Below are 15,342 nucleotides of genomic sequence, written 5' to 3' on the forward strand. Positions count from 1 at the left end.
GTACTTGAAAATAAAATAGATAAATACCAAGTTTGAGAACCAGTGACATACGTCCACCCACATAACCTGCACAAACCAATTGGATAAATAAGTGATTTGTATGGAAAATACACAAGAACTGTGGAAAATATGTGAATTTGAAATATATAAAAGGAAAATTGCTCATCTTTCTGGGATGCTTGGGTAGCCAATGATAAAGCACAGAGTCTCTGTAGATACAATAAGATTTAGTCATGCAGTGATTATGATATACAAGGGACCCCAGAATACTCCCTCAGTCCCATTTAAGACATAGGGAAGAAAGCAATTTTCAGATGTTAAGCGAGGAGATAGATGAAAGCCATGACAACTACAAAAATGATGTGGTGAGAGAGGTAGGATTTTCAGGTCTAGGTGCTTAGTTTTGCTGCACTTTCCAACCTACACTCCAAATGGATGGCACAGGTGCTACAACCAGATGGTTTTGCTGAAGAGCCTCCACATGGCCCTTTTGATGTCCCTGTTCCTCAGGCTGTAGATGAAAGGGTTCAGCATGGGGGTGACTACAGTATACACCACTGAGGCCACTGCACCTTTCCTGGGAGAACGTGAGACAGCTGAACTGAGGTACACCCCAAGGCCTGTTCCATAAAACAAGCAAACAACTGACAGGTGGGAGCCACAGGTAGAGAAGGCTTTGTGTTGCCCACCTGTGGATGGGATTCTCAGAATGGAGGAGACAATTTTATAGTAAGAGAAAAGAATGCCTGAGATAGGGAGAAAGCCAGAGATGGCACCAACAAAATACATGACTGTGTTGTTGGTGAAAGTGTCAGAACAGGCCAGGTTCAGGAGCTGAGAAGGGTCACAGAAGAAATGAGAAATTTCCACATCCTTGAAATAGGTGAGTTGCAACACAACTGAATTGTGCATCTGGGAGACCAACAGGCCGATGAAAAAAGATGTCAAAACCAGCAGGCCACAGAGGCGGGGGTTCATGATGACCAAGTAGCGCAGGGGGTGACAGATGGCCACGAACCGGTCATATGCCATCACAGCCAGGAGGAGACTATCCAAACATCCAAAAAGCATAAAAAAAGACATCTGAGTCAGGCAACCCATATAGGAGATGGCTGTGCTCTGAGTTTGGATGTCCACGATCATCTTGGGGATTGTGGTAGAAGTGAAACCAATGTCAGCCAAGGACAGGTTGGACAGGAAGAAATACATGGGGGTGTGGAGGTGGGGGTCAGAGCAGACGGCCAGGATGATGAGCAGGTTCCCAAGCACTGTGACCAGGTACATGGACAGAAACAGCCCAAAGAGAAGGGGCTGCAGTTCTGGATCATCTGAGAGTCCCGTGAGGAAGAATTCTGAGACACGTGTTAGATTTTGTGGTTCTATGTAGCTTGGACACCTTCTGAAAAAGAAAAGAGGGTTGGAAAAGTGGATCAAGTGAATGGGCATCCAGTACTGTGTCCCCATTGTGTATTCGAGCAATTCACAAGTAAAATATTCACACACAGGGCCATACATTCCAGTGTCTTCAGCAATCTTTCTGTGTCTTAGATCTAATTTTCTTAGAACGGTTTCCTCATTGATTTCTGTGTTATCCACATCTCTCTATACATGCTTTAAAAACACTCAACCAAAGAATGTTAGAGGAGCATGAACATTTGGAGATAACTGACAAATCCATCATTACCATAAAATACTCTTAAAGAATCATACTGAATAGGAAACATTCTTCTCCCTTTAAGGAAAAAAAATCATTCTGATTAAAGGACACTTAGAAACAGCCTTATTTTATTCAAATAAGTGCAATAAATTCCCTTTAGAATATTGATAAGCTGTATAATTGCTAGAACTACATTATTGACACTCTAAATTAAAGTCAAATGTTTATAATCAGAAAGTTTTTTTTTAATGTGTTCATTATCTTCAGGGGTTTTCATCAGTCTCTGGTTTTTTACATCTCTCCATGGAAATACATGCTCACTCAAATATGTGGGTTGTCTTTTTAAAGTCTTTTCAAATATAACTTTTAACTGTGGCCTGATAGACTTCAAATTTTGATGAGTATGTTTGGGTTAAATGCACAAAATCATGTCGTATCACTGACCCCATAGATGGCATTCATTTACAATGCAGCTCTGAATCATTAAACAATAATTAATTTGTAAAAAGTACTTTCTTCCTATCTCTCATCTTACACAGGACTAAATATCAACCTTACACAATCTCAGGGAAATTGACACTGGTGTTTGACTCTGCTCTTTGGGGGGGTTTTGGTCCCTATTTTGCAGTGGTTTGGCATTGGTAAAAGTGTTTATATGTATTTCTAAACCCAAGCATTTGGAAGTGCCCTGTCCTCATGAAATCCAACTCTCTCATTTACAATTAAGGAATTTAGGACCATACAAGACCCCCCAAACCAGGTCTGAAATCTAGCCTTCTTATGCTTCCATAACTTCAATCTTTACTGAAACTAGGAGAATTCTCCTTAATTCACTCTTTTTAAAATTAATTCCACTTAAGAGTCTGGGATTGTTTGTCTTTTTTTTATTTGTTCATTTCTTTTGTTTCTTAAATTCCATTTATGAATGAAATCAGATGGTATTTGTCTTTCTCTGACTTATTTCACTTAGCATTATGCCCTCTAGGTCCATCCATGTTGCTGAAAATAAAGAAATAAGTAAATACCTAATAAACAATAAAATCAATTCTCCTTAAATACAATAATTTTTTAAGATTTTATTTTGAAGCAAACTCCACAGCCAACCAAACCTATGACCCTGAGATCAAGAGTCACACGCTCCACTGACTAAACCAGTCAGCCAGCCCTAAATAGAATTATTTTTAAATAAATTCCCTGAAGGCAACTCTGATATTCATTTCTCTTGACAGGTCACACTATAGTTTAATTTAGAGAAAAATCCAAAGAGAAAAGTACAAAGACTAACATAACAAACACCTGGGGAGTTTCCACATTGGTAAAATGGTAATAACTACTGAACTTACCTTATTGGGTTGTTTGAAGAAATTAAAGAAAGCGTAAAGTGCTCATACCTGTGGTTCTCAATCCTAGTTGATTATTATACTTACCCATTAATATTATAAAATGTACTGACATCCTGCTCACTGCCTAGAGCCAATTAAATAATAATCTCTACCTGCACAATTCTTGGTCGTACTAATGTACAGCCAGGGTCAAAAACAATGCCTTAAGATATTGCCAGGCACTTAGAATATGGTCAGTGAATATTACCTATTATTGCTATAATGAATGCCCAAAAACTATATTAAAATATAAGCATTTACTAATATTTGCTTCCAAACTCATATTTTACAAAGATTTGAAATATTACTGATAAAATTTTAGCTTTCTTTAAATTCCTGCATGATCTCATTGCCCTGCACATCTGTCCCCCAAAGCAATCACTGTCATTAATTAGGTGGGTATATTTTCTTTGGGTGTTTCCATGATGTAATTATTTATGTATTTACAAAGGGTTTTCTTGAAAATTTACCTAAACAGTGTGTGACTAGGCACACTGCATGTAAAGTGTCCTTGTTTACTACAACATTGTGTTTAAATCTAGATAATAACACCTCAAGTGATACAAAGTACTGAGGAATTAACTTCATTTTGTTTATTGATCCCTTATTTCAACAACCCTATGAAAATCCTTTTGATTTGAAATCAAGGATGCAAATCAAGGATGAAAACCCTTGCATGATATGCAGAAAATCCTTTCTGCATATCATGCAAGTAAGAATTTCTATATGACAGCTGCACGGAGGATATTGTGTTATAAAAATCAATGCAAGTTCAATTTCACTACTTATTGCCTATATTTGTTTCCCAGAAAAATTAGTTGCTATCAACTACATGCTATTATTAAAGTATACAATCAGAAATATTTCTCAAGTATTTAGTTACAGTCATTCTGTGATAGCTCCATATAAAAATTCACATCTTATGTAGGGGATAATATTTCCATATCTCGGATTTTCAAACTCGGCTGTAAAGTGCATTACTGTTGCTAGGAAATCCTATAATCCACCATTTTACTGCCGTAAGTGCTCCTGAAAAATCCCTGGTCCAGTACCCTAATTCACAGGAAGATGTGTAAATCCCTCGACCTGTGTGTGCTTGCCTCGCATCTCTGAAAATCGAAAGATAAGCCATCTCCAGAGATGCGTGGCATCTAAGGGAAGTGGAACTTAATAAATATTTGGTCATTGTTTTGTAACCAGAATTTTTTTTCTTGGCTTTTTCTTTAAGATTTTATTTATTTATTTGAGGGAGAGAGTGCACATGCAAACGCTCACACACAAGCAGGGGAAGGGGCAGAGGAGAAGGGGAAAAGCAGACTCGCCCATCCCAGGACTCCGGGATCAGGACCTGAGCCCAAGGCAGATGCTTAACTGACTGAGCCCCCCACACACCTATGTAACCAGAATTTGAATCATTATTGTAACTATGGGCTTACTGATGAAATGCAATTCTAAGAAGTCTTAATAACCTTTCATTGTGTTACATGGCAGAGAATCTGGAGGCTCTCTTGTCTCAGGTCACTAGAAATCCGAAAAAGTGTTTAAACCTACACAGTTAACTTTATCTTCCCCTTCTCATTCTGACTTTTCTTTTTCATACTTATGAAAAGCACTGTGATGATTTTTGAACAACTGAACATTGCAGATGCTATTAAATAGAAAATAATAGAGAGGTGCCTGGTGGCTCAATTGGTTAAGCATCCAATTTTTGATCCCAGGCTCGGATCTTGATTTCAGGGTCATGGTTCAAGGCCGTGTTGGGTAACATGCTGGGCGTGGAGACTGCTTTAAAAAAAAAAGAAAGAAAGAAAGATCCTATTGAATGTTTATGACATAGATACAAACAAGTGCTATTTTATCTTTTTTTTAAGATTTTATTTATTTATTTTAAAGAGACAGACAGCAAGAGAGGGAACACAAGCAGGGGGTGGGAGCAGTGGGAGAGGGAAAAGCCAGCTTCCCACTGAGCAAGGAGCCAGAAGCCAGTCTCGATCCCAAGGCCTTGGGATCATGACCTGAGCCAAAGACAGCTGCTTTATGACTGAGCCACCCAGGTTCCCCCAAGTGCTATTTTATCTTATCTCTTATCCCTAAAATGAATGAAGGCACAGGCAGGAAAAGACCAGTGTGTGCAAGCCATATTGACTATCCTTTGTTCCTGCGACTCAGAGAAAGCCCTACTCAATATTTAATATTTTGGGGGGTTTTGTTGTTGTTGTTGCCTAGTCTGTACCAAAGATGATACAAGATCTGGGGAAATAGAAATAATGTGATTCAGTCATTTCCTTCTAAGCACTCAGTACTTACCTTGTATAGGGGTAAAAATTAAATTTTTTGTCAGGAAGCCATTGAAAACCAATCAGATCACAGGATATATTGGTTGAAGGACATAAAGGTTGGTATTAACAATATTACTCAATATTATCAATAATAATATCTAAAATTTTTGCCCTTACTGTATGCATCTGTAATGTTTTTAACCACATTTGTAGTATTCAGATCTATTTAGTCCTTACTTAATGGAGTGGTATCAACTAGGAATCAAGTTAGACAACAGTTTTGAGGCTCAGAGATACTAAGAACTTGCTTCCGCTTATTCCATAATAAGAAGATAGGACTTAAAATTATATCATGAATCTGAGGCACATGCAGTTAACTTCTTTACTCTGTTAAGTGAAATGGTTGTTTGCATCGGAAAGGGAGAATACCGGCCAGGTGCCATGTGCCTGGAGTCAGACTCTTTGATTCAAACCTGGCTTCATCCCATTCTATCCCATGACCTGGGACAAGTTATATTAAAAGGCTATAATCCTCTTCTGCTCTGTAAAAGAACAATAATGTGTACCCGTGTATTTTAGGGGTAACTAGGCAGATGAAAAGAAACAGTCTACATAAAGCACTTATTTCAGAGCTTAGGATTGGAATCCTTAGTAAAGGGTCATGATGTCATATATCTGGTCATCTGGTATCATTCCCCTGCTCGCCTTCATCATCACTTCCATGGTGATTTTGGAGTGCTTACGGGACAGTTTAGAGGAACTTATTTTCTGCTCTGGTGAGGGAGATTCCTACAGGAGCTAGAACCAGTGTGGGAGGAAAGCTGAACTCTGAATGACAATTCTCAGATTCCCACTAGAACCAAGAATACAAACTTCACAGGCCTCTGAGCTCAACCTGTATATCTGTGCCCTTCCATACAGCTACACCTACTCCCCTGCTTCTCCTGATGATGAAGAGACAATGCTCCCCCAGTTTCTTCTGTATCCAGTATCTCCAACATCACTCACTGGACTATGGGTCCTCTATGATGGGGCATGACAAAGGAATGACGGTCCATCACTCTTCTTATGCCTGTGAGTTGTGAAGACTTGGGCTCTGTTCTCAGGTTGGGTAGGAAGACAGAGTCAGGTGTGGAACCCTTGGTGTATAAGCAACTCAGGGAAGAGAAGACGCACATACAGAGCCAACTATGCTCACACTGGCCACTGAAAGTTTGCAGGGCACAAGCCAATTATTTACAGTTGTGTGGGCTTTGAAAGCTCAATGCACAGAGCTCATAATTAACCAAATTGATCTCTGTTCTCTCCCAATCTCTGAGGGCTTGTTAATATTAATGGACAAGGATCAGAAGAAAAGCAAATGTCCTTTGTAGGGTCTGAGGCCTTCCACTTCTCAGGAGTGGAGGTACCTGTGCTTCTTCTGACTTTCAACTTTCATACATCTTAATAAAAAACCCAGACTTAAATTTTAAATTAACATAAATAAACATGTGAGTTTATCAGTCATCAAATGACTAAGCAATTTAGGGAGAATTAGGACTTCTATATCAAGAATCTGGTAGTATTTTTGAGTATTTTTTGGCTGAGATTAACATTTAGATCAATGGATTTTGAGTAAAGTATATTACCCTCTATAACAGAGGTGGGGCTTAACCAATCAGTTGAAGGCCTTAATAGAATAAAGGCTGACATCCCAGAGAAAGCAGGAATCTTGCCATCAGACTGTCTTTGGACGTGAATTGCAGCTCTTCCTGTATTTCCTCCCTGCTTAGCCTACCTTGCAACATTTGGACTTAGCAAGTCACCATAATCATGTGAACCAATTTCTTAAATCTCTATATAAATATACACATATCCTATTAGGAACCCAAATATATTAATATTGCTGTTGCTATCTCATTTAACATTCTTTGACCAGGTGACACTTTCGTTTTCCTCATCAAACTCCAAAATTTTGGATGAGTGCTACTAATTGAGGGGAAAGCCTCAATGGAAATATCCCAGGAAAGTCCACAGTAGCTGTCTAGGAGTGGTGCTAATATCCTTGGTACAAGAGTGGCATCACAGATAATAGAAAGGGTATGGGATTTAAAGACACAATTCCACCTGATCTCAGCAACAATTTAAGACCTGTGGCACATCAGGGCACTTCAGTTCCTCATCAGCGAAAAAACAACATGTGGAATGGGAGAAAACATTTGCAAACCACATGTCTAATAATTGGCTAAATCTCAAAAAGTAAAAGAAACTCCAATAAGAACCAAGATGCCCTTCAACGGATGAATGGATAAGGAAGATGTGGTCCATATACACTATGGAGTATTATGCCTCCATCAGAAAGGATGAATACCCAACTTTTGTTGCAACATGGATGGGACTGGAAGAGATTATGCTGAGTGAAATAAGTCAAGCAGACAGAGTCAATTATCATATGGTTTCACTTATTTGTGGAGCATAACAAATAACATGGAGGACAAGGGGAGATGGAGAGGAGAAGGGAGTTGAGAGAAATTGGAAGGGGAGGAGAACCATGAGAGACTATGGTCCCTGAAAAACAACCTGAGGGTCTTGAAGGGGCGGGGGGTGGGAGGTCGGGGTACCAGGTGGTGGGTATTACAGAGGGCATGGATTGCAGGGAGCACTGGGTGTGGTGCAAAAACAATGAATACTGTTATGCTGAAAAGAAATAAAAAATTTAAAAAAAAAAGAAACTCTTGGGGCGCCTGGGTGGCTCAGTGGATTAAGCCGCTGCCTTCGGCTCAGGTCATGATCTCAGGGTCCTGGGATCGAGTCCTGCATCGGGCTCTCTGCTCGGCAGGGAGCCTGCTTCCCTCTCTCTCTCTCTCTGCCTGCCTCTCCATCTACTTGTGATTTCTCTCTGTCAAATAAATAAATAAAATCTTAAAAAAAAAAAAAGAAAGAAACTCCAATAACCCAATGGTAAACAAACAAACAACTAATAACCTGATTTTTAAAAAATGGGTTAAGGACTTAAACAGACATTTTCGCAAAGGAGATACACAAATAGCTAACAAGTATATGAAAAGGTGCTCAGTATCACTATTCATCATAGAAATGCAAATCATATATATACAAAAGTGTATATATACTATTATTGCATAGTATATTCTACTATGCATCTAGTATACGACATATCTATTCAGCCTGAAAAAAGAAGGAAATTCTGTCATTTGAAACAACATATGGTTTGCAAATGTTTTCTCCCATTTTGTAACCTTAAGGATATTATGCTAAGTGAAATAAGCCAATCACAGAATGACAAATAATGCATAATTCCAGTTATGTTCAGAGTCAGAGTAGAATGGTGGCAGGAGGGAGAAATGGAGAGTTCCTAATCAAAGGGCATGAAATTTCAGTCAAGCAAAAGAAGTTCTAGAGATGTGCAACATTGTACCTAAAGTCAATGGTAATATATAATCACTTCAAAATTTGTTAGAAGAAGGGAGCCTGGGTGCCTCAGTGGGTTAAGGCCTCTCCCTTCAGCTCGGGTTATGATCCCAGGGTCCTGGGATCAAGCCCCACACAGGGCTCTCTGCTCAGTGTGGAGACTGTTTCCTCCTCCCTCCCTCTGCCTGCCTCTCTGCCTACTTGTGATCTCTGTCAAATAAATAAATAATATCTTAAAAAAAAAAAAAAAAACTTGTTAGAAGAGTAGAGCTCAGGGCGCCTGGGTGGCTCAGTGGGTTGGGTCTCTGCCTTCCACTCAGATCACAGTCCCAGCGTCCTGGGATGGAGCCCTGCATCAGGCTCTCTGTTCAACGGGGAGCCTGCTTCCCTTCCTCTCTCTCTGGCTGCCTCTCTGCTTACTTGTGATCTGTCAGATAAATAAATTAAAAAAAAAAAAAGGAAGAGTAGAGCTCATGTTAAATGTTCTGAGACCCACAATATTAACTGAGAAAATAGAAATACTCCCAGATTCTTGATATAGAAGTCCTAATTCTCCTTAAATTGCTCGAATGCATTTGCTGACAGATTAAACTCACATGTTTGTTAACTTAAAAATTAAGGGCCTATTTAACGTTTAACAGAGATGTTTTTGTTTGTGTTGCCTGTTCTGTGCCAAGGATAGTATAGGCTCTGGGAAATCAGAAATGAGTGAGATTCAGTATTTCCCTCCACTCAGTATTTGTGTAAGGACAAAATAAAATGTCCTGTTCAAAGATCTAGGGAAATTGTGCCTTCAGATCACAGGATATTTTAATCAAAGAGTATGAGCCAAGCCTATTAATAACATAGGAAATCTATTTTGTACTTTCTGTGTACATTCATCACATACACAGTTTCCACTATACTGTTTAATCTTTGCAATTAGAACGAAGAAGGAAGACAGTATAAGGAAAATGTAGGACTGGGGACAAGAGAGACCTGTAACTGGCTGAGCCTTCTATGATCCATATCTTCTATGATCCATATCTCATCTGTCATCCTATTAGTCTATTACTATAGTCTAGCTGGTGCAAGGAGTACCTATTACTCCCCACTGAGGGCTACTGGAAACCTCCAAAGGGACCTGGCAGGTAAAATGACAGACTGGGTTGGTAGGAGGTAGATGGCTAGATGACCTGTGTCTGGAATCTGGATGTGAGGATTCAAATCTGAATTCATACCCATTTTATCCCATGACTGAATACAAGTTATATTTAAATGCTGTGCTCCCTTATTCATCTGTAAAATGACGATCATGTGCAGTCCTCTTCCTTGGGGGGGGGGTATGCAGATGAAATGAAGCAAGCTACACAGAACGCTTAGCTCTGAGCCTGTCATGTAGGAAGCCAATGAAATTTAATGATCTCATGCTTACTGTCTTCATCGGCGTACTCTGGGACACTTCAGAGACTGATTTCCTGCCATTGTAGAGCTAGAAGCAGTGTGGGAGGAAAGCAGAATTCTCAGTGAGTCCTTAGACTCTCATTAGAATCAAGAACATAAACTTCACAGTGCTTGGAGTGAAAACTTTGCACACCCTACCATGTGTAACCCAAGGGTCCTGCTAGCCTGGCAATAAGGAAACAATGATCCCCCAGGCCCTCCTCCATCCACTGTCTCCCATGGCCCTCACTGGTTGCCCTGTGGCTTTGGTGGTGCATAAGCAAGGAGGAAGGGGGCTGCCCCTCCCCTGCTTGGTGAGCAACAATGGCTGAGGCTCTGTCCCCAGGACTGGCAGAAAGGCAGACTTGGGCCAGGCTTCCCGGTGGAGATCACTACTCTGGGAGGAGACAGAGGTATGAAACCCACTTGACAGGGACTGGCAGCCTGAAAGCTGGAGACGTAGGCTGATTATGGAATTGTGACCTGGAGACATGCAAGCAGAGTTGATAATTAGCTGAACTGGCCCATGAACTCCACTCCCTGAAGACTTCACTATCTTGGAGAACCATAGGAGGAAAAAGTGTCCTTGTTCTTGCTCAAGGACTTCTGAGTGTCCCCTCCTCCCAAAAGGAAGTTCATTTGGCGTTCTCTAGGCACATACCCACAAGGGAGGCTCTTTCTGTAAATCTTTAATTTAATAATCTTTAATTTCCACTTAAAAATTCTATTGCAGTTGAAAAAAAAAAGGAAAACTGGGGACATCACGCTACCTGATTTCAAGCTTTACTACAAAACTGTGATCACCAAGACAGCATGGTACTGGCATAAAAACAGACACATACACCAGTGGAACAGAGTAGAGAGCCCAGATATGGACCCTCAACTCTATGGTCAAATAATCTTCGACAAAGCAGGAAAAAATATCCAGTGGAAAAAAGACAGTCTCTTCAATAAATGGTGCTGGGAAAACTGGACAGCTATATGTAGAAGAATGAAACTCGACCATTCTCTTACACCATACACAAAGATAAACTCTAAATGGATAAAAGACCTCAACGTGAGACAGGAATCCATCAGAATCCTAGAGGAGAACATAGGCAGTAATCTCTTCAATATCAGCCACAGCAACTTCTTTCAAGATATGTCTCCAAAAGCAAAGGAAACAAAAGTGAATATAAACTTTTGGGACTTCATCAAAATCAAAAGCTTCTGCACAGCAAAGGAAACAGTCAAGAAAACAAAGAGGCAACCCACGGAATGGGAGAAGATACTTGCAAATGACAGTACAGACAAAAGGTTGATATCCAGGATCTATAATGAACTCCTCAAACTCAACACACACAAAACAGGCAATCATATCAAAAAATGGGCAGAAGATATGAACAGAGACTTCTCCAATGAAGACATACAAATGGCTATCAGAAACATGAAAAAGTGTTCATCATCACTAGCCCATCAGGGAGATTCAAATTAAAACTACATTGAGATATCACCTTACACCAGTTAGAATGGCCAAAATTAGCAAGACAGGAAACAACATGTGTTGGAGAGGATGTGGAGAAAGGGGAACCCTCTTCCACTGTTGGTGGGAATGCAAGTTGGTGCAGCCTCTTTGGAGAACAGTGTGGAGATTCCTCAAGAAATTAAAAATAGAACTTCCCTATGACCCTGCCATTGCACTCCTGGGTATTTACCCCAAAGATACAGATGGAGTGAAAAGAAGGGCCATCTGTACCCCAATGTTTATAGCAGCAATGGCCACAGTCGCCAAACTGTGGAAAGAACAAAGATGCCCTTCAACGGACGAATGGATAAGGAAGATGTGGTCCATATACACTATGGAGTATTATGGCTCCATCAGAAAGGACGAATACCCAACTTTTGTAGCAACATGGATGGGACTGGAAGAGATTATGCTGAGTGAAATAAGTCAAGCAGAGAGAGTCAATTATCATACGGTTTCACTTATTTGTGGAGCATAACAAATAGCATGGAGGACATGGGGAGTTAGAGAGGAGACAGGAGTTGGAAATTGGAAGGGGAGGTGAACCATGAGAGACTATGGACTCTAAAAAACAATCTGAGGGGTTTGAATTGGTGGGTGGGTGGGAGGTTGGGGTACCAAGTGGTGGGTATTATATAGGGCACGGATTGCATGGAGCACTAGGTGTGGTGAAAAAAATAATGAATACTGTTATGCTGAAAATAAATAAAAAATAAATTAAAAAAAAAGAATTATAGGATATTATCAACAAAATTTATGCCAACACGTTTGAAAAGTTATGGAATGGACAGGCACAATTTAGCAAAACCAATGCAAGAACAAATTAAAAAACTGACTAATCTTTTGTCTCCTTATATTTGGTGTAACTCACCAAAGAAACTATCTTACAAAAGATTTCTGGGGAGAAAACCCAGAAGACAGATTCACTGGTGAACTATTCCAAACAGATAAGCACTAACTGGTTTAAATTTTATATAAAGTCTTCCAGAACAGTTTCCAACTGCTTTTATGCTTTTCTGGGGCCACATAAATTTTACATAGAACACAGACAAGTACTTTAAAGGAAATTATAAGACAAACCTCTAATTAACAGACACAAAAATAATTTTTTTAAGTCGTATACTGAATCTAGCAAAATGAGAAAGCTAATAAGCCAATATCTACCATGTCCAAGTGTAGTTTATTCCAGGAAGACAAGGTTTACCATCTAAAAATCAAGGAATGTAGTTATTCACGTTAACAAACTGAAGGATTTTTTAAGACAATGACACACACAGAGAAGGCACTGGATAAAATATTCACTTCCAATAAAAAAAAAACTTGGCAAATTGAGAATAAAACAATTCTTTTCATTATTAAAAGTAATCTATGAAAAACTTGCAGCTATTATTATATTTATGAAATATGGAACATTTTCCCCTAAGATCAGGAACAGGGCAAAGATGTTCATATTCGTCATTTTTATTCATCACTGTAAACGAGTGAGGCAAAAAAAGTAAAAGATAAAATTTAGAAATCAAGTAAGACTTTCTTTTGTTATCAACAGAATTGTACACAGAAAATCCAAAATAATCCACGAACTATTTGAATATAATTCAAGTATAATAATTTAATTTATAAACGTCGCTGGGTAAAAAGATCAATGTACAAAAAGAAATTGTAATTCATGCTAGCTGAAAAATCAAAAAGGAAATAAATAAAAATATTTACAGAGCAAAACATTCCACATACCTAGAAATAAATTAAAGAGATTCAAGACCTCTATAATTAAGCTAAAAAACACTGTTAAGACAAATTAAAGACAACCCAGGTAAAAGGATGATTACATTACATTTAATTGGAAGACTCAATATTGTAAAGATGTCAATTTCATTCAGGTTATGGCATCAAGTCAATGCAATTCCCAGCATACTCTCAGCTTACCTGTGAAAACTGATAAGGAAACTCTAAAAATAATATAGAAACAAATGAGGAATAGAGAAGGCAAGACAATCTTAAAGAATAAAAATGCTAGGGGTGCCTGGGTGGCTCAGTGGGTTAAGCCTCTGCCTTCGGCTCAGGTCATGATCCCAGGGTCCTGGGATCAAGACCTGCATTGGGCTCTCTGCTCGGCAGGGAGCCTGCTTCCCTTCCTCTCTCTCTGCCTGCCTCTCTGCCTACTTGTGATCTCTATCTGTCAAATAAATAAATAATTTTTTTTTAAGTGCTGTTAAGTCTCTCACAACCAGATTTCTAAATGTACCGCAAAGCAACATAAAGGTTGAGAAGCCATCTTTAGCATTCTAAAAATACATTAACAGATGGCAGATGACCTGTCTCAGGGCCTGCTGAGTTACCAGACTTCAGTTCCCTCCTGTTGCTAAGACCCCAGTAAAGCCACAACAAGCTAGCTCACAGTATTACCCCACTTGCCCACTGGGGCCTCCTCCCCTCGCCATATATCACAATGGTCAGGACTCTGATTGGGTTGGTGCAAACTCTACTCTGGTTTGGGGATGAGCACTCCAGCCAGTCCTGAACAAATCAGAGTATTACATTCCTCTGGCCACAGTGATTCGGTAACAAGTGAGCCAATCAGATTCTATTGTAATGATCACATTGGAGTTGCTCTTTTCTCTCTGAGACTTCAACCTAGAGAAAAAGCAGCCTGGATCTTCTGGGACCCACAACAGAAAGAACCTGCCATGAAGAACAGCTAAATGCAAGAAGATGCATAGCCAAGACACGGACACAGAACTCCTCCAGGTAAGAGCTTTTTAGCCCCAGGAGCCCAGGCATCCCTGAAACTAGTTGTACCCGAGGACTTATCAAAAATCAAACCAATAAATTCCCTTTATAATTCACACCAAAGAGAAGAGTGAAAAGACAAGCCAGAGCCAGGGAAAAGTAATCTGCAATGTATGTATATATAATACACGTAAGTTATGAATATATATGATATGTAACACATGGTTTTATAAATGTACATGTATGTAACTAGACACAGAAATACACATACATACAATAAAGGACAAGTAAGTAGAAGGAAACCCTTCACATAAAATAAAAACCAAAAATGAGTGAAATGCTTCAACAGGGTGCCCTCATAAAAGATACCAAACAGGGGCACCTGGGTGGCTCAGTCAGTTAAGCCACTGCCTTTGGCTCAGGTTACAACCTCAGAGTCCTGGAATGGAGCCCCGCCTGGGGAGATCCCCCCTCAGTGGGGAGCCTGCTACTCCCTCCCCCTTGCCTATGTTTTCTTTCTTTCAATTGAATAAATAAAATCTTAAAAAAAAAAAAATTTTTTTAAGATATCCAAATAGCCAATAAGCACATAAAAAGTATTTACCATCACTACATGTCAGGTAACTGCAAACTAAAACCAAAGCAGGATATTACCACGTCCTCTGCTGGATGCCTAAGATTAGAAAAGGCTGTCCAACTAGGTGGTATGACTGGAATTTGCATGCATTGCTTTTAGGAGGATAGATGGAAGCCACCTTTTCAAAAAACGGGAATACCTATTGAAACTAATGCTACAGCCAACCCTATGAGCCAGGGATCTCATTCCTACAAACAAAACATACACCAAGAGAAGTAAGTGTAAACCAGCAAAAAGAGCAATTAAGGAGAAAGACAACTATCACATGATCTCCCTGATATGAGGAAGTGGAGATGCAACGTGACGGGGTTTGGGGGTAGGAAGGG

General features: G+C 39.6%; 1 protein-coding gene across 1 annotated transcript; it reads right to left on the reverse strand.

Annotated features, from left to right (window-relative positions):
* Positions 1-447: 447 nt before the first annotated feature.
* Positions 448-1,446, reverse strand: LOC116601099 (putative gustatory receptor clone PTE01). Its single transcript, XM_032361776.1, has one exon. It carries the CDS (start codon positions 1,444-1,446, stop codon positions 448-450), a length of 999 nt encoding a protein of 332 aa, XP_032217667.1.
* Positions 1,447-15,342: the final 13,896 nt, after the last annotated feature.

Source organism: Mustela erminea, chromosome 1 (assembly GCF_009829155.1).
Source record: "Mustela erminea isolate mMusErm1 chromosome 1, mMusErm1.Pri, whole genome shotgun sequence".
In the NCBI taxonomy this organism is placed as follows: domain Eukaryota; kingdom Metazoa; phylum Chordata; class Mammalia; order Carnivora; family Mustelidae; genus Mustela; species Mustela erminea.

Excerpts from the sequence above, each read along its gene's own strand:
- LOC116601099 (XM_032361776.1), bottom strand. The coding sequence starts at position 1,446 with ATGCCCATTCACTTGATCCACTTTTCCAACCCTCTTTTCTTTTTCAGA.